Consider the following 22,872-nt stretch of genomic DNA (forward strand, 5'->3'; position numbering starts at 1 on the left):
GTGTGCTCAAAGATTTTTCACCAAGGTCACATTAAACCAAGGCAAATCCATCCATTCAGTATTTAACTGCCTGTACTGTAGCACAGTTGTGAGAGACAGCACTGACTCAGGGACTGTATTTATAGAAGTTTCATCAAGAGCAAAGGTGACAAGAATTAGAAGTTCATACCCTAAACAGGATTGAAGAAGGAATGCATGTTAAAATAAGATTAAATTCCAGAAGTAAACATAAAATCTAAAATCCCTTTCCTTCAATTTACTTTTTCACAAATTTAATTAGGGAAACATCCCTAGCAGTCTCATTGACACAGTAAGGAAATATGTGATGTTGTAAACTGATGACACAAGACAGCAGTTTTAAAAGTTTGCTGCTTCAAACAGCAAGTGAGCTATTCCAATTTCATAAGGGTTTTGGCCATTTCCAAAAGGAGAGAGCTCAACATACTACCATCGGTTTAAGTTTAAACAGCTGTGCTCATAAAACAGACATTCCCCTTTCCTGCCCATAAAACATTCCCAACCCAGTTAAAATAAAGGAGGGAGGAAAGACAAAAATCTGGTGCTGCAACTGCAGAACCAAATCCAAGTATTTATGAGGGTGCCTTGCTGAACTTCCAGGCTGCAGTGCCTGTACTCCTACCAAACACCAGGGCACAGCTCCAAGGACATGTTGGCACATAACTTTCCTGCTGATGGGGAATAAAGGTCACTGCAGCTCTGGCCACTAGGTTTCAGGGTCCATCTGCATTTCCATTAGATCTCCCAGCTTGTAAGCAGTTAGAGAACAACACAGACTAAGCTGTTTTTAGAAAAGTTGCACCAGAGGCTCTTAATTTAAAAAAACCTCAAAGCAGCTGCAGAGTTACAGGTGTGGGTTTGTGGATGCGTTTGTTTATACTAGGGGTTTAGGATCACAGACATCTGTAAAAGGTGAGATGCTCAATTAATAATTCAGATGTGCATATACAAAACCATCTCATGAGTATTAGAAGTCTTAAATTATTTGACATTCAAAATACAGCTACTGGAGTCATGGAATTCCTCCTCTACAGGAGAGGAAAAAGGGAAAATACAAGGGCAGTTCAGGTACTTTCTAGCCTCTCTGGGTCCACGTAAGAAACAAGTCACCTTAACTTTCAAGACAACTCTAGGTGTGGGGGTTCTTTTAAAGGCACAATCCCTGCTACTTTGTCATTTAAGATTGGCAACAGTCAATAAACAGAGAGTGCGCAAAGCCAAGATGTTGTCAATGAAAACCTGTATTTAAGGCTACAGGGGCAGATTTCTCCCGTTTGTCTCCCCTGAACAGGTTTGCTGCACAGGTAAGGGCACAGATCTTGGCACATTCTGTGTGAGCCCAACACATGGCAGAAAATGTTTTCTTAAGTCCCTGTCACTTCAGTAAGTCTCTCTGGCAAGACTGTCGTAACTCACCTACGAAACAAAGTCGTATTGGACTGGTCTCTGTTCCCACTGACTTCCCAGAGGATCTCATCACAACTGAATAATCACATGTTAGATGGATCACACTCATTAGGAAAAGTACCTGATAATTCTGCCCTCATAGGCTCTATGAAACCTTTGCAGCTGACATGACAGGCCAGCTAAGTGCCTTCCTACCCACCTGAAATGTTTTGATCACTCAAATGCCAGAAGGAAAAGACAGTCATACCCTAACACAAGTAGACTGAAAAATTCAGAAATGTTTGCCAAATGCAATCATACCAAAATAAGCAAGGTTTAGATTTAAGTAAAATTCTTAATAAAGATACACAACGAAAGAAATACATCCAGTGTGACACTTGAAATTGCAATCTACTGCACTGTGCTACTTCTCACAGAATCATAGAATATTCTGAGTTGGAAGGGACTCACAAGGATCACCAGTCCAACTCTTAAGTGAATGGCCCATACAGGGATTGAACCCACAACCTTGGCACCATACTCTGACCAATGCAGCTTATCTCACGGAACACCTCCCCAAACACACATCTAATAACCAACCCTGCCAGAGTAAGAGGATTTTTCAATTTAACAAACTATTCTGGTTTGCATGCACTTCAAGCTAACTAATTTCCACTTTGTTGAATGTACATTTTGTGTAGCTATGCTGTATGCTACAGAGCCCAACTGCACATCAGCCTTTAATCTTTTATGTACACATATGACAGATTTTTACATTACGAGATCTCATTCATCTCAAACACCAACCAGTCATTCAAATTTACAAACAACCATCCATGTTGTTATGAAAGACCAAAAAGCTGGCCATCAAAAGCTAGAGCCGTTACACTGATTTAAGATCATAGAGCTTATCATTCCATTATAACGGGGAGGAAAGAAAATCAGCATATTTTTCTAGAGGACGAAGCCAGCACAAAGCCTTCTTGAGCATACTGATGCTTCAGAGAATGCATAAAGGTTTGCATTTTCTTATACATTTGGTCACACTAAATATGCTGCTGTATTTGTAATGCAAATTCTTCTTTAAAATCCTCTGCCCACCACCACAGCTGTACGATGTGGAAGAATACCCCAGTACTGCTGAGTGACAGAGGGAAAACCATTACCAGGTGTGTAAACTGGACTTCTAGAATGAGAAATGTCAGAGTTGGAAGCCACAAAAGCTTTAAGACAAAGAGAATCACATAGAAGGCATTTGCTGAGACAAAATAACACCTCTTGTTATAGGTCAAGCCTTGCTGTTAGTGATAGTACAGCTATTAAATTGTGTACGTTTGTAAAAAATTCAAAAGCGACAGAAGAAAATTTGAATTGGAAATAAACAGATCAATCCCTGTTCTTCACTTCAAGAGAAATTATTTCTGTGAAAAATTATTATCCAGTTAAAACACATGGGAACATTTGATTTTAGCCATTTCTTGGTTAAAACCATATACTTTTTGAAAGCATCCCCAAAAGGGAGCCAAGTGGAATTGCTTTGCACAGCTGTTGAACACCGTGAACCAAGATACAAGTTAGAAGCTTTTACTCACGTGGATACAAGTCTCAGCTACTGTTTTAAACTGAGCCAGAGAAAAATTTAAATCAGGACCACGGCTGGATGATTTCTGCTGAATCAGAGACCTAAATTTATTTAGGGAGGTATGTTTTGGCAAGATGACCTTCCTTCACTTGATAGTATGCACCAAAGCTGAGGACACACGCTACATGACACGCTTGTTTCTGCTCATAGCCTGTTGGGTGGGGACAGTCACACTCATCCAACAACAGCCAACTTCTATTTCAAAGGCCAAATGCTCTCTCCAAACAACATTGGAGAAAACCACTAAATAATCATATACTGACTGCTTGAAAATGCATTCTTTCCATCTCCTTCCTAACACTGCACTGTTGAGAAGTTTCACACAGCTTCCAAGAGCTAGAGGGCTGAGTGGACTACAGACATGTCATGCTACTCAGCCACTCTGGGCAGCACAGCCAAATTTCTCCCTCAAAACATACACAGCCTTATGCAGCAAGATGTGAGAAAATCCCTTATGGTTTAGAGTTACCCATTCATAGAACAGAACAAGTTCCAAAAAAACATCATCCTTCATCATCAGAAAATAGAGAGAATTTTGACCTCGGAGACTAAAATCAGATGTAACAAACTCTCTGTGCACAGGAAGCAATGAATCTTGTTTGGTTTGGGCAGGTTAGATGCCAGTTATGGTCTTAGGTCAGTATACTTCTCTGTCTTGAAGTCAGAGATGAACTACAGGCCCAGTTCTGCGCAGCACTGACAGGCTGAACCATGAAGAAGGACTTCCTAATGAACTTACCAAATACTGTCTTGCTGCCTACAGCACAGCACTCCGCACCATGCTGGGAGCTCGCCAAGCTTCCCACTGTACACCAGCAGCATTTGAGGGGTGAAAAGAAAAAATTTAAGGAGACCAAGGACTGCAGCACACAACAGAGTCTGGTCCATCCAGCACAACTCAGCACCCCACCAGACACACCACTTGTTTCAGTGAGAGCTGTATAGGTCCTCATATGGCACAGCTGCTTCCCGAACACGGACACAGGACTGCAGAGAATCCACATCCATTCCCACACTGACCTTCAACTATGTCGGGGCCAAACATTCCCAATTAGCCCCATGTCCAGGCACACATCTAGACACCACGTGGGTCCCTGCTTGCCCAGAGCCCTAGCAGCAAAACCACCTGTTTGTGGCCAAGACAGACCACACCTTTTAGCAGACTCCTCAGGCAAGTCCCCACTCCAAAGTAAGGTGAGCCTGACATCCGCTGCCTAGTGTATATTTTAGCCAGATTAGTAAAAACAGCTGAGAAGAGAGAGGGGGGAGGAAAGTAGGAGGTAGAAAGAAGGAAAACGAGCTGGAGAATGGGGAAACTAAGAAAAAAAGCCAGTTTGCAGTTATTGTACTTAAAACTTCTGCTCTTCTCTGAAATGGAGGCTCCTCCATTCATTTGGATGCCAAAGTTGATTTATGTCATTTCCCTCTGCTGAGGTTTTGCAGATCATATTTCAAACCCACATTATATTCCTCTGTTGCTGGGTTACCAAATCTGAACAAACAATTCTCTGCAGTCTGCCAAAAGCAGAGAAGGAAAGCAAATGAATGCCTGGAGTATGCATCACCCTCTGGAAGTCATCTTACGGTCCCATGCTGCTACAGATTAGTCACAAGCTCACATACCATAGACTGAAAGAGGAAATGGTGAACCTGTTAAGTCCGGGGGCAGTGCACAGACTTGAGAACCACTGTTCCCACCCTCCTGCCCCCTCCTAGTAAAATCAGGCAATTTTCCAAATCATTAGCACTCTCTTGCAGACTAGAAGAAATACAGTCCTAAGTCAAAGGGATAAATTGGGTATTAATACCCCTGAAACTAGCAAGCACGTTCCCATAGATTTTGTAAGGATGAATCAAGATTTGAAATGAGGAAACCGCAACAGCCCATGTGACAAAACACAGGCGACTGTAGGTTTGAGACTTTCAGTTTCCAGGCAGGATGTCTGCCACATCAGGGGCTGCACAAACTTCTGCCTTAGGGTTGTGGGAACACACACATGTCCCCCACTGTGAAGCCCTCTGGGTTCACTCCAGCCCTCAGCAATATTGCTTGGAAGGAATCTTCCCCTGCAGCACCTGTGCAGAGAGGCCACTAGCATGCAGCTTTTGGTCTAGTGTTTCTTATGCTAAGATGGTCTGCCCCTGTTCTCTGAACACCCAGGCAGCCTCCCATCCCACCTTCAAGCCCCAGCTCTCAGGTGCCCTCATCTGGGACTGCACATTGAAGGATGCCAAATGCAAGGCTCTAATGAATAATTTATTTGTGTAAAGACAAGAAATGTTGCAAGAGAGACTACATCCCAGGACAGACCTCAACCAAAGCCACCAGCCTGACAATAACACTGCCACTGCAGCATCCCCAGGACTGCTAATTCCCAGCAGCCAGGCCAGACAGACCCCGCTCACTGTGCAGCTGCTGTCTGTGCTGCTCAGGCAGCAGCTTCACCGCCAAGCTCAGCAGCAAGACTAGCTTAAGATGCTCCTCTCATTCCTTGTTTGCTGCTGCTTTAACAGACTCCGGGTGAGGTGGTACCTGCACAACCACGTGCAACACGCCTGTGACCCAAACTGGGGTATTGGCCTAATTCAAGAACAAAACCAAAAAAAAAAAAAAAAAAAAGAAAAATAACAAAGAAAATCTGGCTCGGTTCCACAGTGTAATTTTACTATATCCCCCACACAGGACAGCAAATGCTCAGTGCTGCCACACTTCCAAGGAAAAAACAGGCAGCAAATTGCACTACCGCTGCCAAACATTGAAACCTTGGGTTTAACTTAATGTAGAAACTTAGAAACAAATTATCTAATGCTTGCTGGAGGTCAGGGACAGCCCTCACTCTGGGCCAAGGCACACACAAACACCACAAACCAAAAGTAAAACGTGACTTTTCCCCAAGACCCAGCTCTCAGCTGAGACTACACCAGTTTAGGGAAAACCACTTCTGCAGAAACATGGGGGTTTTTTAAATAATTCCACCTGAAGGTCCTTACTATTCACCCAAACATTTATGGATATTCTAATACATAAGGTATAGTTAATTTTATCAGAAAAAGCCCAAGAAGAACATTCAGCAATTTCATAAAATAATCTGAAATCATCACTTCAAGAATATTATGTCATATTTTTAAGAAAGGCAGTTCAAGGAACACTAGCAAAGAAAATTAATTTAGTAACATGAAGCGTTACAGGTTACTATTTCTAGTACACCAGGAAAAATTGGAACATTTGATTTTTCCCATTTTGTTTTTTTCGTAAGTAAGGATATGTGAGAAATGTAGCTTTTCCAAAACACAGTACTAAGTGTCTATATCACTGCAAACATCAGATTACTGTTAGGTGTGCCTCTATTCTTCACGAAAAGCAACTATGATTTATCAAAATGTAAGAGGTTTAATTTACACAGGACTATTTTGCTTACCCTACCCACAGTTTTCAGTCTGATTTGACAGTAGAGACAGCAAGTGTGTTCTAACATTTCAAGTGTGGCAGGTGTTGGACTCCAAGTAACAATCACCATTAAGTCCCCAAGACAGATTCACGAAAGTATAACATTTTCTATTAGTATGTGCAAAATTGGTATCAGTTTCATAAATTCAATTTGCAGTTGTACTTTCCCTAGTCTAGATTTACATATGTATAACCAGAATTAAATTTCACCTAAACAGGTCTATTTAAAGAAACATTTAATTTATGCATTAAATCCTTTGATTTTAACAGTGCTGCAAAGTTAAAGGTGATCTCAAATGACATTAATGTCCTTTCCTTTCAGCAGGAATCAATATATCATCTGAATATGTATTAGGAAGAGGTTGCAGAGGTGTACCTGAGGCCTTAGAGGTATACCTTAGAGGTAACTGAACAGCATTATTTACCATGATTAAACAGAAAGACTTGGTCAATTCAGCATTGATTCATGAGCACAGAGGGTCTAATCCCAGTCTGTCATGGGTTTGTTAGGTAACTTTAGCCTAGCCGTTTCTTCCCTCTCTGCCCTTATGTTCTTACACACAATATGAGCACAGCAGTACAACTGGCAAAATGCTTTGATAAATCCAGTGGGGAGAATCACTGCTACGTCAGCGAGCAGTTTACAATGTCTGTCTACAAGGCACACAACACTACATGAGGTAGACAGGAAAGAGAATGATTTCTCCTTCACTTCTGAAGATGCACAGTTAAATGTTACGTTAATAACATGTAACATAACAAAATGTTAAACCAGCCTGGATAAAATATACCCAATTAACTAGTACATATGTAAGTCAATTAAGCAAAGCAACACTTCTGTCAGCGATCACAGATCCCGTACACTCCACCTCAACATAAACAGTACAAATACTACAGCCCGGGACACATTACCTTAGCTGCATCATACACCCCACTTGAGCTTCACGGGAAATGAAGCAGCAAGGTGTTACCTGAATGTTTCTTTCAAAGTCAGCTTGCAAATTTACCCAGGAATCATCCACAGAGAAGTCATAAAGCAGCATTAAAGTCAATACGTGACTCTTAAAGGCAAAAAACAAAAACAAGGGCCACTGTTACCATACAAAGAAATGAAGAGCCCTGTGCAGATCATTGCCAGTATTCTCCTAAGTTTGTTCTCCGCTTAAAAACCACAAACCATATACATCACGCTAACTGTGACATACTGACACGTGCTTTTAGACTTTAAGGATAGACATAGTTTACTTATGAACTTTCACATTATTACAGAAATAATTAATCATAACACCCATGTTTTCCAAGGGTTTAAACACAATTCTACCACCACCAATACAACATAACCACTTAATCAGAAAGGAGCTTTGGACAGCAGCCAGTTTCATAACTGAGCTAGTAGGTGGTTATAAATCTGACATCTCAAGCAACTCCAGAGTACTGAGAGAAACAGATAACCTCTTTTTCAAGCATGCCTTCCATGCCACATTCCCCAACAAATCATCAGGAAAGAAATAACTGAATCCTCAGACAACCACTTTTGTGAGCTGGAGTGTACAAAGAGGTGATCATCCATGTAGGAAAAAAGTCCCAGCTCAGGTAGGTAGGCAGCCCTGTAATTTATACAGTTAGCACCATCACAAAGGCTTGCAGGGTGACTTACCAGCTGAAACACAGCCTACAGAAAAAAATTTGTTAGTTCACCTCCTAGAGGGAGTAAAAAACGAATAAAATCATTTGTTCACAACACAATGTAGTATTTCACTACAAGAAAACCAGTATCCTATTTCTCTGAACTACGGAAAACATTTATCATAATCTTTATTACAGTTTGACATTAATTCCCTTTTACAAAAGCAAAGGTGGTACTGAAAATAACAATAAGTCTACCTGGGGAGACAGTTTGCATTTCAGTTTTGTTCTGTCAAATAAAATTATAGAAGAAATGCAGCACAAAGTACCTTAAAAGATATATGAGATCAAGTCAGCACACATACAAATAAAAGAACAAACTTAGAGAAGACTTGACCCCAGTTAAAAAGGGGTTCGTGCGGAGGCTCAGCAGTGCAAGGACAGAGCTGCTCCCCACTTTCACCAGGACACCTTGGATCGCAAATACTGAGAGTACAGAGATCTTTACAAAATGGGGTATAGCTCTGACCAAAGACACTCACCAAAGGGGTACAACAGTGAAGGTTAAGGGTCTGAATTTCTGCCACATCAGGGATTGTGTGGCAGGGAGGAGAACCTGGCCAGAAAGATCTGATGACTGTAGCAGAAAAGCCTGTACTTTCAACAAACTGCATTACAAAGTTCCCACGCTCAAAACCCATTTACCTATGGTATGAACAGGGCCATGATACAGGGATGCTTCATAGTATTAAACAAATTAAAGCATATCCAAATCTGCAATACCCAGCAGGACAGAAGACCGCTGTGTGCTTGCCCCGCACCCTGCTTTGTGCCACTTAGCTCTCTCAACATAGATGAACAAAGTAAGATCTACAGAGACTAAAAGGGCTATATTTTAAAAGGCTGCATGAAGTCACAGTTAAGAAGCAAGAGATGGAAAACAATCCTGTTCTAGTTTGACATCAATCTCCCAAGATTCCCACATTCCCCAAGAACAACTTAAGTAAGCCAAGGTGGAGTCCCTTTAGGTTGGAGCTTGACACGAAGTAAGTCTTGTATGCAGCACTCCTCTAGCTGAGTGTGGGAAAAACAAGAAGTTGCATAAAACAGCAAAGATGATAAACTCCTCCTCTGAGCATATGCTTCATACATCTGGCTAAAGGTTTACAAGATCTACAGCAGACCAGACTCCTGCACAGCATCACAAGAAAACTAGAGGAGCAATGCTCTTTCTCTGAGTAGGCTATCACAGTCCTCAAGCTGTTCCCAGAATTGTCTGCCTCCCAGGTTTTGACTTAATTAGAATGGAACACGCACGCACAAAGCAAATCATTCAAAATGTTAAAAGCAAAAAGGAGTGAGTCATTGCTGATTCTGCCTTTTTTTTTTTCCCTTTTCTTTTAAATCTCTTTTACAAGCTTCTCAATTGTTACAGCCCTAAAAGAATGAAAAGACAATATCATCAAGCCTTTTTCCATCTGAAAGTCAAAACATATAATGTCCAAACACACATGGCACAGCCCAGTGACTAAAGCACTACCTGTGACCAAGGCAACCTGGCTCCCACCGGTGTGTCAGGCACTGCCTTGCTGAATAAGGTTGGGCCATCACCTCTCCATGCCAGCCATGTTTTGCATCCCACATACCAGCTGGGTTTACTGACTTTTCTCTCCCTTGAGCTCAACTCCACAGCTGCCTCTGCCCTTGACTTCCAAGTTTCTGCTCCCGTATGCTGCGTAACCGTGCTGGTCTCAAGTGGCTCTAGGAACAGCAGCACATCAGTTCAGCTTGCATATTTAGTTAACAAGTTTATAGCCATGTAATTCAAAGTAATTAACCTCTTTGCTTATGCTTGTTTAACACAATAAAAGCAAAAGAAAGCTTTATTTGCAAGACCAAAAGACATACAGTACACAGGAAGGGAGGGCATTCACCGATTCAGGTGATTTTGTACCAGTCTGTTAAAAGGATTTATTTTCCCTTTGAAATACTGTATTCTGACTTTACTTAAAATCCATTTCCAACTGAGTAAGTTAATGCTAAGCTCCATTGGGTACTATTTTCACAGGTCAAATAAATCCACCTATATGCACCTCTTAGGCTATATCAGATGTTTTGTAATCAAGGCAAGGCCTAAATCAGTTTAAAAGCAGCACAAGGTTTGCCTGCATGCCAAATCACGGAACCAAACAAGGCTATAGGCAGGACAAGTTCCCATGGGCCATGCCCTACAGTGGGCTGACGGGATCAGCTCATAAGGAACACAAGCCACCATTTTCGGACTGTCCCCCGGGCAGCACTTTTCCCACATTCTACACCTAGAGGAGATCTTGCATGAGAAAAACTTAATGTGTCAATTGCCTAATACAGCGTTTCTATTGATAAACTGTACAGATTAGATCTGGAATTTCCTTTACAAAATAACGTAATTAAAAAATATGCCAACGGCAGGACCTGCAACAAAACAAAGCTATGTGAACTGAAGTCTGCCATATTATTTTCGTGGTGGTCCCCAGTGAGGAAGTGATTAACACCAACGTAAGATTTCTCCTTCCACACAAAAGCAGGCATATGACAGCATCGCCACCGCACCCTGGTCCCGGCCATCGCCCCCCGCCGCCTGCTCGGGTTTCTCCCGGGGGCGCGGTGGAGGCAGCCCCAGCCCCGGGGAGGGGCAACCCCTGCCCGGCTCCTCGCCCTACAGCAGCCCTGGGGTGGCCCACCTACCGGACCCCGAGGCGGAACGGAAGGGGACGGGAAGAGAAAGAAAAGCGTTTACCCACCTCCCTCCCACGTTCCCCTTCACAGGAGCGGGGGTCGGGGCAGAAAGGCCTTTTTTTCCATCCCTTCCCTGTCGTGGCCCGGCCTGCAGCCAGGCGCCTCGGAGCTGTCATTTTCGGGAAGCGTGCAACCGCCCTGTCGGAGCCAGGCCGAAGCCTGGGAACCCGCCGGTCGCCCCTCAGCAGCCCCGGGGCCCCTCAACCTGCCGCCCCCACTCTCACCGCTCCGCGCCGCCTTCGCCCCTCCACCCGCCACGGCCGCGCTCGGGCCCAGGCCGCCAACCTGCTGCCGCCCCCGCCTCACCTCCTTCAGCTGCTCCATCTCGGTGCGGATGGTCTCATACTCCAGCTCCAGCTCCTCATACTGCTGCTTCAGCTGCTGCTTCTCCTCCAGCACTGCCAGCCCGTACTCCGCCGCCTGGATCTTCTCCCGGGTGGTCTCGCCCAGCTCCTGGAAGAGACGCTTGATCTCGCTCCGCAGCCACTCGGGCTCCGACTCCATCACCAGTCGGGCGTACTCCTCCTCTTCCATGGCCAGCGACATGTCGGCGGGGGGGCCGCCGGCCGCCGAGGCGGATGGGCGAAGGGGCGAACGCGCAGCCCGTCTTCCGCTCCTAACAGCGGCAGGGCCCGCAGGCGGCCATGGCAGGGCCCGCTCGGGCCGCCATCGACGGGCCAGGCGCGCGCTGCTCCCGCCGCGGATCCTCCCTGAATCCCGCCCGCCGCCGCACTCGCCGCAAGCGCCGAACGCAGTGAAATCATTCAAAAGGCACGGCCGGGCCGGCGCCCCGCGGCACGCTGGGAGCGGGAGTCCCCGGCAACCGCCGCGCCGCGCACCGCACAGCTCGCCGGACTACAGCTCCCGGCATGCATCGTGATGGGCAGGGGTTGTGGCGGCCGGAGGGGAGAGGGACCTCTGCCGGGCGGCGCGGGTAGCGCGGCGGGGAGAGTGTAGGGCAGGCGGTGCCCGGGGGCGGCCCAGCCCGACAGGGAACGCACCCCGGGACCCTTCCCCCCCCGCCAGTGCCCCCGGACACACATTCGGGCACAGGCCCCCGGACCACGGGCACATACCCCGTGCACACAGCCGGTGCACACCCCCCGACGGCCCGGACCACGCTCAGGAGGGCTTTCGGGGTGGGTTTGAGAAAGCGCCGGGATCGACTCGGTATGAAAGATGGGGCCTGTGCACCTGAGCGTGTGGGGGGAAGACGTTCCGATGCGGCGGGCGGTGCCACAGCAGCACGGAGAGAACAGAAGATCACAGGAGAAGGCTGGCACCAGTCCTACGCCATACCGAGAGCTTCCAGCATCTCACTGTTCCCGGTGTTTTGCATCTAGAGCTGTAATTCCTGCTGCAAGGCGTTCTCCGCCCACCCACAGGGACCAAACCGTGTCTCCCGCGACATCCTGAGGATAACCACGGCTACGGGACAAGGTGTCTGAGCTACCCGATGAAAGGACCGATAGGACGGACCCACCGCCGTGACCAGCCGTGGGACAGTTACACTTGGGCAGCTGTACTGTGCTGCCTGGAAAGGATTTGCCGGCCTGTGAGGAAAATCCCATCAGCCTTTGCTTCAAGTTACACCCATTGGGCACAGTTGGTGGCAAAGGTACAGGGATTGGGACACTCTTTGGGGCACCACGGGTAGAACTGATTTCTAAAGCGTTATGAAGACTGAGCAGAGGCAAACCTCTACTAGTTGGGCCATTGCAATTCCTAAACAGCTCCATAAAGGTGGAATGTGTGTGCCCCTGTGGGGTGGGGAGATGCTTCACTTCCGTGGTCAGGGGATCCCTGCAGCTTCACCCTCCCTTCATACGGCAAGTACAGCTTGGACGTTCTTCCAGCGTCAAAAACAATTGGTAATGAACTGGTGAGCAAATAGCAAGCATAATAAAAACAATTACGTGTTTGAGCACTCCACAAGGTCTCAAACATAAAGCAACGTATTTGCTCACAGCTGCAGGGTTTTTTCAAGCTACTTTGAACTTCTACCTGTGCACTTATCCCTTTAATGAGCTGTGTAATGGCTGAATGCTGCCTGTTAGTCACGAGGCTGCTTCCATCAAGTTTTCTTCAGGGCCCTGGCACTGCCTGGAGCTCCCTGTGCATCAAGTGCAGGTATGCATTTGTCCCGTGAGCACTGATGTGACACTCAAACAGCCACCTGGACCTTAGAAGTAGTAAATCAATGTCCTCAGCCTATAGTGTGCATGTGAAATTCCTGTGAAATTCCTTTAGTTTTTTATTTTCAGAATTCTCAGGAAAAGGCATTTTCACTCTCGTGCGCCTCTGTACCATCACGACTGTCACAGAATGTTTTTAGGGGGTTTAAATACTCTGATTCTTTTATAAAGCTAAGTGAGGAAAATAACAGTGTTGCCTCTCCTCCACACTCTGTTTTTCACTATTAGGATTTCTTCATGGCCTTTCAGGTTTTTCTTTTGTCTGCCCAAGTAGGTAGCATTGCTAGTCCCACCCATTTACAATTGATTCTTCATTAAGATATTTTTAATAATAAATACTGGCTTTTTTTCTTTTACCTCATACTTTCTGAGCCTTCATTCCAGGTTTTCTCTGCAACTCTGGGCTCAAGCACATTTGCTACCCTTCAGTACTCCTCCCTCTCCTAAACTGAAACCTGCATGTAATGACTTGCTCTCAGGACACAGAGCGTCAGTTCACATCCTGAATATTTCTGGGATTACAAGTGAATTGTGACATCTGACCAGTTTGGGGGGGTTAATAGAGATGAGCTGATCAACTCGTCATAGCACAAGGGTCTTCACTGTGTAATTTGTTTTCTAGGTCATTTCTAGAACTATAGCTTGTTGCTAGGTTTCACACTTTTTTATTTTATAAACTGCCCAAGATGCAAAGGCAGAATTTATAAATACTGCAATAGCTAATTCAAAATCATTTCTGCCCAGTTTCAGAAAACCAGAGTCACTTGTCAAAGTTAAGGTTCCCATCATCCTTCAAGGTAATGATGCAGGGTAATAAAAGCTTGTAATGAGTGGAGGAGTGCAGCCTGGCCAGTGCCCATCACCTGCTCCTGAGCACAGCCAGAGACCACTGCCCATTTCCCCAGGCCACTGTCCCCAAACTCCATGAATGCAAAGGCTTGGCTGCCACCCCACTGATTCAAGGTGTCATGGCCAAGTGTATCTTGGTGATACAGACTTGCGCAACAGCTGGAGATTGTTGCTCTTGTTTTTCCTGTTGAGATTTTAAAGCTATCCACTGAGAACAAAGTGGTAGAATTATACAGGAACCATCTTGAATGCTAAAATAAATTTGAGTAGCGTTTCTTCCACAAGAAGAAACACTACCCTCGAGCGGATCAACACTCCTACCCAACTTAGTGTCATCTGCAAAGTTACTGGGGCTGCACTCAATCCCCACATCCAGATCATCAATAAAGTTGTTAAACAGGACCAGCCCCAAAATCGAGCCCTGGGGAACACCACTAGTGTCCGGCCCCAACTGGGTTTAGCTCCATTCACCACAACTCTTTGGGTCTGGCTATCCAGCCAGTTTTTTACCTATTGAAGAGTCCACCCATCCAAGCTGCAAGCAGCCAGTTTTTCTAGGAGGATGCTATGGGAGACAGTGTCAAATGCTTTCCTGAAGTCTAGATGGACACATCCATAGCCTTTCCCTCTCTACTAAGTGGGTTACTTTGCCATAGAAGAAGATCATGTTGGTCAAGCAGGACCTTGCTTTCACAAATCCATGTTGGCTGATCCCCTTGTCCTGCATGTACCGTGTAATGGCACTCAGGATGATCAGCTCCATAAACTTTCCTGGAACCAAGGTAAAGGCTGACAAGCCTGGAGTTCCTTGGATCCTTCCTTGATCCCTTCCAACCCTTCTTGCAGATGGGTGTTACATTTGCTAATTTTCAGTCAGCTGGAACTTCTTCAGTTAACAAGGACTGCTGGCAGATAATTGAGAGTGGTTTGGCAAGTTCTTTCACCAGTTCCCTCATTACTCTGGGATGGATCCAATCAGGGCCCATAGGCTTGTGAGTGTCTAACTGGCAGAGCAGATCACTAACCATCTCCTCCTGCGTTACAGGGGCTTCACTCAGCTCCCCATCCCTGAGTTCTAGCTTTGAAGGCTGGTTATCCTGAGGACTATTGGTCTTGATTTTAAAGACTGAGACAAAGAAGGCTGTTAACATTCTTGTTGCTAGTGCAAGAGGTCCTTTGTTTAACTGTTATTTCAGCTAAACCCCCTTCATCCAGTCCTTTGTATTTGCTAACCTGTCTGTTTGGAGTTAGCATTGTGTGACAGCAGGTCCTGTCTCCCCAAGCCCAGCCAGCCCATCTGCTAGGGCAAGTCTCACTGAAGCTTGGTGGGCAATCCAAAGTGCTGGAAGGTGGGAAAGCAAACATCAGAGAGGACACACCCTGGAGTCAGATGCTCAGAGACAGAAGGTGCAGCTGCCTAGGAAGATCTGTCATCACGGAGGGAATGCAGGTGAAGAGATGGGGCTCAGCAGAGCGGTGTGGAGGAGTGAGGACCTGACCAAAAGATGCATCGTAGCAGAGAAGACTCCACACCTACTTTGTTGAAAGCCAGTAGGTCTTGCACTGGTATAAACAGGTTTAATCGTATATTGAAGTGTTGAGTGATTCCCTCAAATATTTAGTCATTAAAAAAATCCAAGGACAGAAGTTTGTGGGTGCAAGATACATCACAGCAAAGTAACTGAAATGAACCCTCCCTAAGTTTGATGAGGACAAACCTTTTCCCCAGCACACCAGCAGCATTCAGAGGGTTTTGCTTACATTTTGACGTACTGCTTAATGCTCCTCTCTCAGATAGCGGCATTTGCCAATAACTAAGGAAATACTGACAGTAACAGGAAGGCTGCCTTAGATCGATTATGGTGCCAGTTATATGCCAGGATGGCTCTTGATACAGTCATTGTTTCCCAAGTATAACACTTATATTTTAATTTCTTCAAGCACAGTTTACAATGTTCTTCTGTATTAAAGAATCTGATCTGGCAGCTTGCCACAAGCAGAGATTTTTGGTTTTATTTTAGAATAAAGACAACATGAGATTATAAGGGATTTACCCAGTTTTGGACAAAAATAAGATTCATTTGAAAGTGATACTTTAAAGGCAAAAATGTCACATAGTAAGTCTTCCCTCACCCTATAGCATCACTGAGTCAATACACACTTTCATAACTTCTTAAGAACATTATTAGCTGTGATTTCTTCAGAGTAATGGGATCATGCCTTTCATAATTACACTTACTCCCTAGCCTTGGGGTGTTTCCAAATGAAGGTGAGCATGATCAGACCTGAGACAAGAGCAGAGGGAAGAAAGGGCGTGGAGGTTATTAAGCAGGAGAAAAAGAGAAGAGCAATTACTCAAAAAGCCAAAGCTTTTCTGGAAAAATTGTCAAAAAGGAAAAGTCATTTCAGCATAGGAGTACCAAACAGGCAAGAGAGCGCAGGACATCTGTGCCGGTTTGGACAAATTCAGAGGAAAATATCCTCTGATAGAAGGCAGGCTACAACCATCCCGTCCCCACGAGGTTTGGGGGAAAAAAAAAATTTCCTCAGAGGAAAGTGAAAGAGATAAAAAACTATTTATTTAACAAACACACTAGAAAAGGATAATAATGCTAAATAATAAAACCTCTCGCTGTGAAGAGAAACCTGGGAAGATTTCAGAGTCCTTCTGTAGGTGTGGTCTCTTTCCTCCTCCTCGGAGCTTGGTTGATGTGCGCCCACCTCCTGGGCCTCAGTGGAAAATTCTCCCAACATGTTCTGATGTTGAAACAGTCCAGAAGAGAAGAAGGGAAAAAAACAACGTCCCAGGAAAACAAAGTTCAACTCTCCGTCTCCCTCTGGAGAAAAGGAGCCGAAAGCTGGCTGAAAAGCAAGAAGGGTGCTTCCTCTGCTCTTGGCTGCTGCAGCAGGAGAACGCAGAGGAGTGTGCATCTGTGTCCTTGAACAACTGTTTTGAAAAGTTCATTCTGTTTTTTCCTCTCCCCCCTCTCAGGCTCAGTTTAAAGGCACATAAAGGCACAAAATTAATTTCTGGGCATAAAGCAGCGATAGGGGATACACATCATAAAATCGCCCCAAGACAACATTGATGCCACAGAAGAAGCAGCCATGTAACTGCCAGAGGTGGCTGTAATAACCAAGAGTGTTATTAGTTGGTTAGTAATAAACCAATGTTCATACAGTTCTTGAGCTTCTGAAAGACAAGGGAAAAACAGGGCAGAAGTAAAGAAATAACTGGGGAGAGGATGGCAGCAACAGGCAAAGGCGGGGTAAACCTGTTTTCTTTGGCTTTCAGGTGATGACTACCAGGAAGAGATGAAAAAAATATTGTCTTCTGTTTAGTTTCTGCTGCCTGTTGTCTTTTCCTGCCCTAACTGCTCGCACAGCGCTGCCCATATCTCTGTGCAGGTCTTGTAACAGAATTCCAAGACAAACCATCCCACAGTGGGAAGCATAAGTGAACTTCCATGGAGCCAAGCGCACCAGGGCAGGGGAAGGCAGCCAGTGGGGACACCAAGAGGGATTCATGGAATCACAGAACAGTTTGGATTGGAAGGGACATTAAAGATCATCTCGTTCCAACTCCTCCAACTCCATGGGCAGGGACACCTTCCACTAGACCAGGTTGCTCCAAACCCAATCCAGTCTGGCCTTGAATGCTTCCAGGGATGGGGCCACCACAGCTTCTCTGGGCAACCTGTGGCAGGGCCTCACCACCCTCATCGGGAACAGTTCTTTCCCAATACCGCATCTAACCCTGGTCTCTGTCAGTGTGAAACCATTCTCCCTTGTCCTGTCACTCCAGGCCTTTGTCCAAAGTTTGTCTCCAGCTCTTTTGGAACCCTCTTGGGGAACTGGGGAGGGGGCTCTAAGGTCTCCCTGGAGCCCTCTCTTCTCCAGGCTGAACAGCCCCAACTCAGCCTTTCAGTTTTGGTGGATTCTCAGTCCATGTGACAGCCTTGCAAGAGGCAATCCTGTCCCTCCCCATGCAGGGACCAGATAATGCTCCCACTCAGCATCCAGGCCAGCTCCAGGCTGTTTGCATCAGGGCTGGGCCACAGAATGTCGTTGCTTTCTCACCGTTGTATAAAAAAGTCCTAAAAATGGAGGCACCCTGTTTTTCTGCATCAGTATGGTGGGGATCAGCTCATCCAGGAGAAAAAACCTCTCCAATTTCGACCTAGGTATCCAAATTTCGAGAGTTCAGTGTGCTAGTGTAGCTTGCCAAGGGGGTGGTGCCTTGGAATTCAGATCTTTCATTCTAAGGTGGGGTTCGGGTAGCTCTTGTAGGTTTGAATAGGTTTTAAACTTTGACCAGATCATTTATGAACCTGGTTACAGTTCCACTGAAGCTAATACACAGTTTAGATGAACAAGTAGATCAGAGAAAATTCACGGCTAGGTGAAAATGAACTTAAAATCCTCTAGACTGTTCAGTACAGGTAGCCTATGCCAGAGAAAAAAAAACCATTCTTTTTCAAAGTATTAAAACTCATTCTGGAGAAAAAAAAAGGAATCACCTTGGAAATATCCAAAGGGGGTTTTAGGAGAATAAAAGCTTTTTCCTTCTCTTTTACACAACAACCACAGTCAATTCCAGAGAAATAGTCTGTCAGCACCAACATACTTAATGAAGATTGCAGTAATGACTTGAATGCTCTTTCCCTGTTTATCACAGCTATGAGGATTAAAATTTAGCATACTATTGCTCAGTATACTATGTATTTCTCTTTGGTTGAAGTCTCTATACGCAGATTGTCAAAAGAAATTTAAAAAGACCCCCAAAACACAAAAAAAACCCGAAACAAAAATCCACCCTGCCAAAAAAAAAAAAACAAAACGCCAGTATGAAGGAAACCAGATCCCAGTACCTAAAGGAAGCTGGTATCTCCATCCTCAGGCTATTATCATAGGGACTATGACTGTTGACTTAAGGTGACCTCTGTCATCTGCAACAAAATTTCCAAGCAAAGATCTGAATCAGCTGATGAATTAGCACAAACGCTCAGATCGCTCTGGCTGGTGGGAGAGGGAGAAAGGAGAGAGGAAAGAGAGAGAGAGAGATTTTCAGATTTCAGCTTTACTCTGGTATTTAAGTCCATCTGTGTTGCCCTCAGAATTACAGTTGCTAGAGCTGTTACTGCCTTCAATTTTGCTCACTGCCAGTTAAAATGCTCCTCTTCCCTTCACAGAAGCCATTTCTCTTTCCAGCAGCATGAGAAAGACAGGCAAAGGAAAAGCAACTTCCCCAGGTGGCAAACTGTCGCCTCTACTGGCAAGAGCCCTTGGTCCCAGGCTTCCACAGCAGAACTGCTGCCCTTTATCTCTCTGCCGTTCCACACGATGCTGCCTTTAGGTCTGGGGAAACAAATCTTTAAAACATCAGGCACAACCCATTTGCACAAGCATGGATTCACAGGAGCTGCAGTCCCAGTACAGACAGTTGTGAGCGGGTAGCAAAAGTGAAGCTAAAAGAGGCTATAGTCAGGGAGACATTCCAAGTGAGCTGTATGGACCATGGACATGGGTCTGAGCTGGTGGAAGATGATGTGGTGTACGGGACTGAGTGATTCCAGCAGCCAGATAAGCTAAAATAAGCATGCTACTGATTATTCTCTACAAACCAGAGAAGGCAATAAAGAGATGTGTAATTAGCCAAGGATGGATGAGCTTCCAGAAGTCAGGCCAGAATTAACTAAGTTCAGATAATTTGTAGGAAATAAATGACAGAGAGATAGCTCTCCCTCCTTATCTAAATATGTTTTCTCCAAACAGGAAGTAGCTTGGAAAGAACAGTTTAGGTTTCTCTGTCGTAAATTGTGGATGCAAATGCACTTCCCGCTCTGCTGAGCTACTGTGGAAAGCATGGAAGGGAAGGTGGTAATTCGTTTTTCCAGACCAGGAATACGGTAGGCATTGCTGAAGAAGGTGATGGAGAAATTGCCTAAGACAGAAAAGCTTAACAAGCAGGTCTGGAGGAACTGGCATCAGGTGAAAAGCTTAACACCTTGCTGGCAGAAATGCATGTGGTATCTCCCCCATATGAGGAGTAGTGGGAGGGTCACCTACATCCTTTCATGTGCTCTGGAAAACCAGATCAGTTTATTTGACATGAGCATGCAAAATGAGGGAGGATTACCTCCTCTCCCTTTGCTTTAGCTCCTTCTCTCTAAAATGGGGCTCAAAATACCCCCTCTCTCCACAGGGCTGAAAAAAGATGCCGTGAAACCTGTGCCGTGTGCCATAGCCAGAAGGATTTGGTAATTTTTAACAGTTATCATGGATGCAGGAGGTAAGACTTGAGTCGCCCACTACGAGTGAAAAGAAAGTAATTTATTAACCACTTATTCATGGTTGCTCTTTGCTGCTCAGCTTGGTTGAGCTGAAGGAAGTCCTGAGAAAACATATTTTTCAAGAAAGGTTACCAAATCTGACAGTCTTCATCTGCATTGTAACTTCCATTGGAACACTGAGAGAGGGATCTGGAATGTATATACAGTCCTGGGATCAGCAGGTTTTTAATGGCTAATGCATTTTCTGCAGATGTACAAAGTGTCATCTGACATAGGTATACTCCACATGGATCTTATTTCCCAGTAACTGGATTGTAACTGATAGGCTGCTGTGCCTCTTGGAAAGTATGTGCCTTGATTGGAAAGTATTGGGGTCTTCAGTGCCTTTAAGGGGGAATAGAAAACTTGTATCTATGGCAGAGATATGTGGGGTTAATCAGGCATTAACAACTTAGGCGGGAAAGCATTTTCTGGGGATTAGTGACCAGCTGGGAGAAACCAAAGGCCTAAGAAACCATGATTATTAGTGTATAGGCCTTGTTCTTTCTCAAGGTCATTAGTAGGGCTATAGGGTACGGCTAGATCAGAGTCCAAATATCCATTCAAAGGTGCCCTCCGGCCGCTGAGGCGTTTGTGCCTGGTTTGCAGCCAGCTGTGAATAAACAGGTACTGGTGAGGTTTTGAATGCGTTCAGAGACCATGTTTGAATGAGGGACAAAAGGTTCACAGATCAGGTAAGTTTTAATCTTTTCCGTTTATAATATCCATCAATTAATTTATTTTACAATAAAGGCTTTACCCTTGAGTTTATTAGAAGCAGTTTTGCTGGTGTCAGTCCCCAAAGATGACTGTACCTTGGTGTCTCAGATTTCTTGCCTGGCATACCCACTGGCAATGGGTATGAGAGATGTTTCACAGAAGAAGTGGGAATTGCAGGATAACCTACCCAAATGGAGTCTTTATTGCTTTAGTATGAAATTTGAAAGCTTAATTTTTCATTATTTTTATACGCACACTTTGTGTACATACACATAGGTATGTGCATACAGAAAGAGAGAGGGAAACAATGGGATGACAGTGAGGTCCACAGAGCTCTGATCATTCTGGACCAAATGGTTGGATTATTTCACCGTGTCTCTCTGGCTCCCCCAGACAGGTGGCGCAGCACGGCTTTGAGTTTTCAAGCAGGCCTGACAATTGCAAACATCCTCCTGGTTTTTTGCCTTTATCTTGAAATCTAGAGCTGAGGCGGGAAACACCTTGGGGTCATCCCCGGCTCTTCAGTACTGGGGGAGGCTGAGGCCTGGATCTGGCGGCCTGAGGAATCGGGGGGAAGTCATAGTGAATGCTTGGAAGCGCAGGCCGGGGTTTGGATGGGGCCGAGGGCAGGGACGGGGGGTCCGGGTCAGCGCCACCACTCCGCCGTGCTTGCCCCAGGCCCGCCCGGCGACAGGTGATGCAGGAGGAGCACGAATGCCATTGGCGAACGGGCCGTGATATGGCCAATGGAAGCGCGAAGCGGGCGGGGCGGTGGCGCCGGGGATCTGCTGGGCACCAGGTGACGTCAGGTGTCGCACGGGTCATCGTTGGCAGCTCGCTCGGGCGCGTTAAGGCAGGGACTCTGTTGGCTCCAGGCAACTGAGCAGAGATGGTGCTCGTTGCAGCCTGTGGTGAAGAGCATGGTGAAGCAGCTGTCCTGCAGCAGCCCATGAAGGTCCACACCTGCCGACATCCACCTGCAGCCTTTGGAGGAGCCCAATGCCCTAGCAGGGGGGTGTGCCTGAGAGAGACTGTGACGCTGTGCTGGAGCAGGTTCCTGGCAGGACTTGTGGCCTTGAGGAGAATCCATGCTGGAGCAGCCTGTTTCTGAAGGACTGACCCCATAGAAAAGACCCATGCTGCAGCAGTTTGTGAAGAACTGCAGCCCATGGAAAGGACCCATGCTGAAGAAATTTGTGGAAGATTGTCTCCTATGAGTGGGACTCCACACTGGAGCAGGATGAGGAGGAAGGAGCAACGGACAATACGTAATGAGCTGATGACAATCCACATTCCATGTCCTGCTGTGAGGTGTGTTGCTCAGAGCCTCCCAGAGCCTCAGTGTCTCTCTTTCATGGCGCTCAGGCATAGTGGAAGGGTGACAATCCCCCATCCTTCCAGCTTTTACAGAGACAGGAGGCAGGCATGGGGGCAGGAGTCAGGAGTGGAGGAGACCCTGATCTAAAACCATTCTGGACAGAGGATGAGATCAGCCCTGGAGCAGCTCGATGTGCTCAAAATGCCTTCCTATGTCAGGGGTGTCACTTGTCCTCCCTTCCCCTTCTCTCCTCAGTGAAACAGCTTACTTCTCTCCATCTCTCCCTGGTTCGTGGCCTGCTCCATCCCACATCTCACTCAGTAGCCCCACAGTGGTCTGGTCTCAGGTTGTGACTGCCCTGTCAGGAACACGCACTGGCCATGGAGAGATGTGGGAGGGGCTGTCAGAGGACTGGCTTCTCCTGACATGCCGGGTGGAGACCAACCACAGTCCAGGGAAAGGAAGAGTCTTCCTGGCTGCAATATGGAGTCTCTGTAGTGCACTGAGGGGTTTCCTCGGAAAAGCTCCTGAGGGGGAAGAAGGGTGAGAGACACGAGAGC

The 22,872-nt window shown here is 45.8% G+C and overlaps 1 protein-coding gene across 2 annotated transcripts in view; it reads right to left on the reverse strand.

Annotated features, from left to right (window-relative positions):
* The window catches only part of BICD2 (BICD cargo adaptor 2), a 61,498-nt gene extending 49,862 nt beyond the window's left edge, over nucleotides 1–11,636 (reverse strand). Inside the window, exon 1 of one of the 2 annotated variants that reach the window (XM_048315594.1) lies at nucleotides 11,205–11,636. In XM_048315594.1, the coding sequence (XP_048171551.1) occupies nucleotides 11,205–11,444 (240 nt within the window). In that variant the 5' untranslated portion in view covers nucleotides 11,445–11,636. The remainder of the gene's footprint in view (nucleotides 1–11,204) is intronic. The other variant, XM_048315595.1, reaches the window with a different exon arrangement.
* Between the last annotated feature and the right edge of the window lie 11,236 nt (nucleotides 11,637–22,872).

Source organism: Corvus hawaiiensis, chromosome 11 (assembly GCF_020740725.1).
Source record: "Corvus hawaiiensis isolate bCorHaw1 chromosome 11, bCorHaw1.pri.cur, whole genome shotgun sequence".
Taxonomy (NCBI): domain Eukaryota; kingdom Metazoa; phylum Chordata; class Aves; order Passeriformes; family Corvidae; genus Corvus; species Corvus hawaiiensis.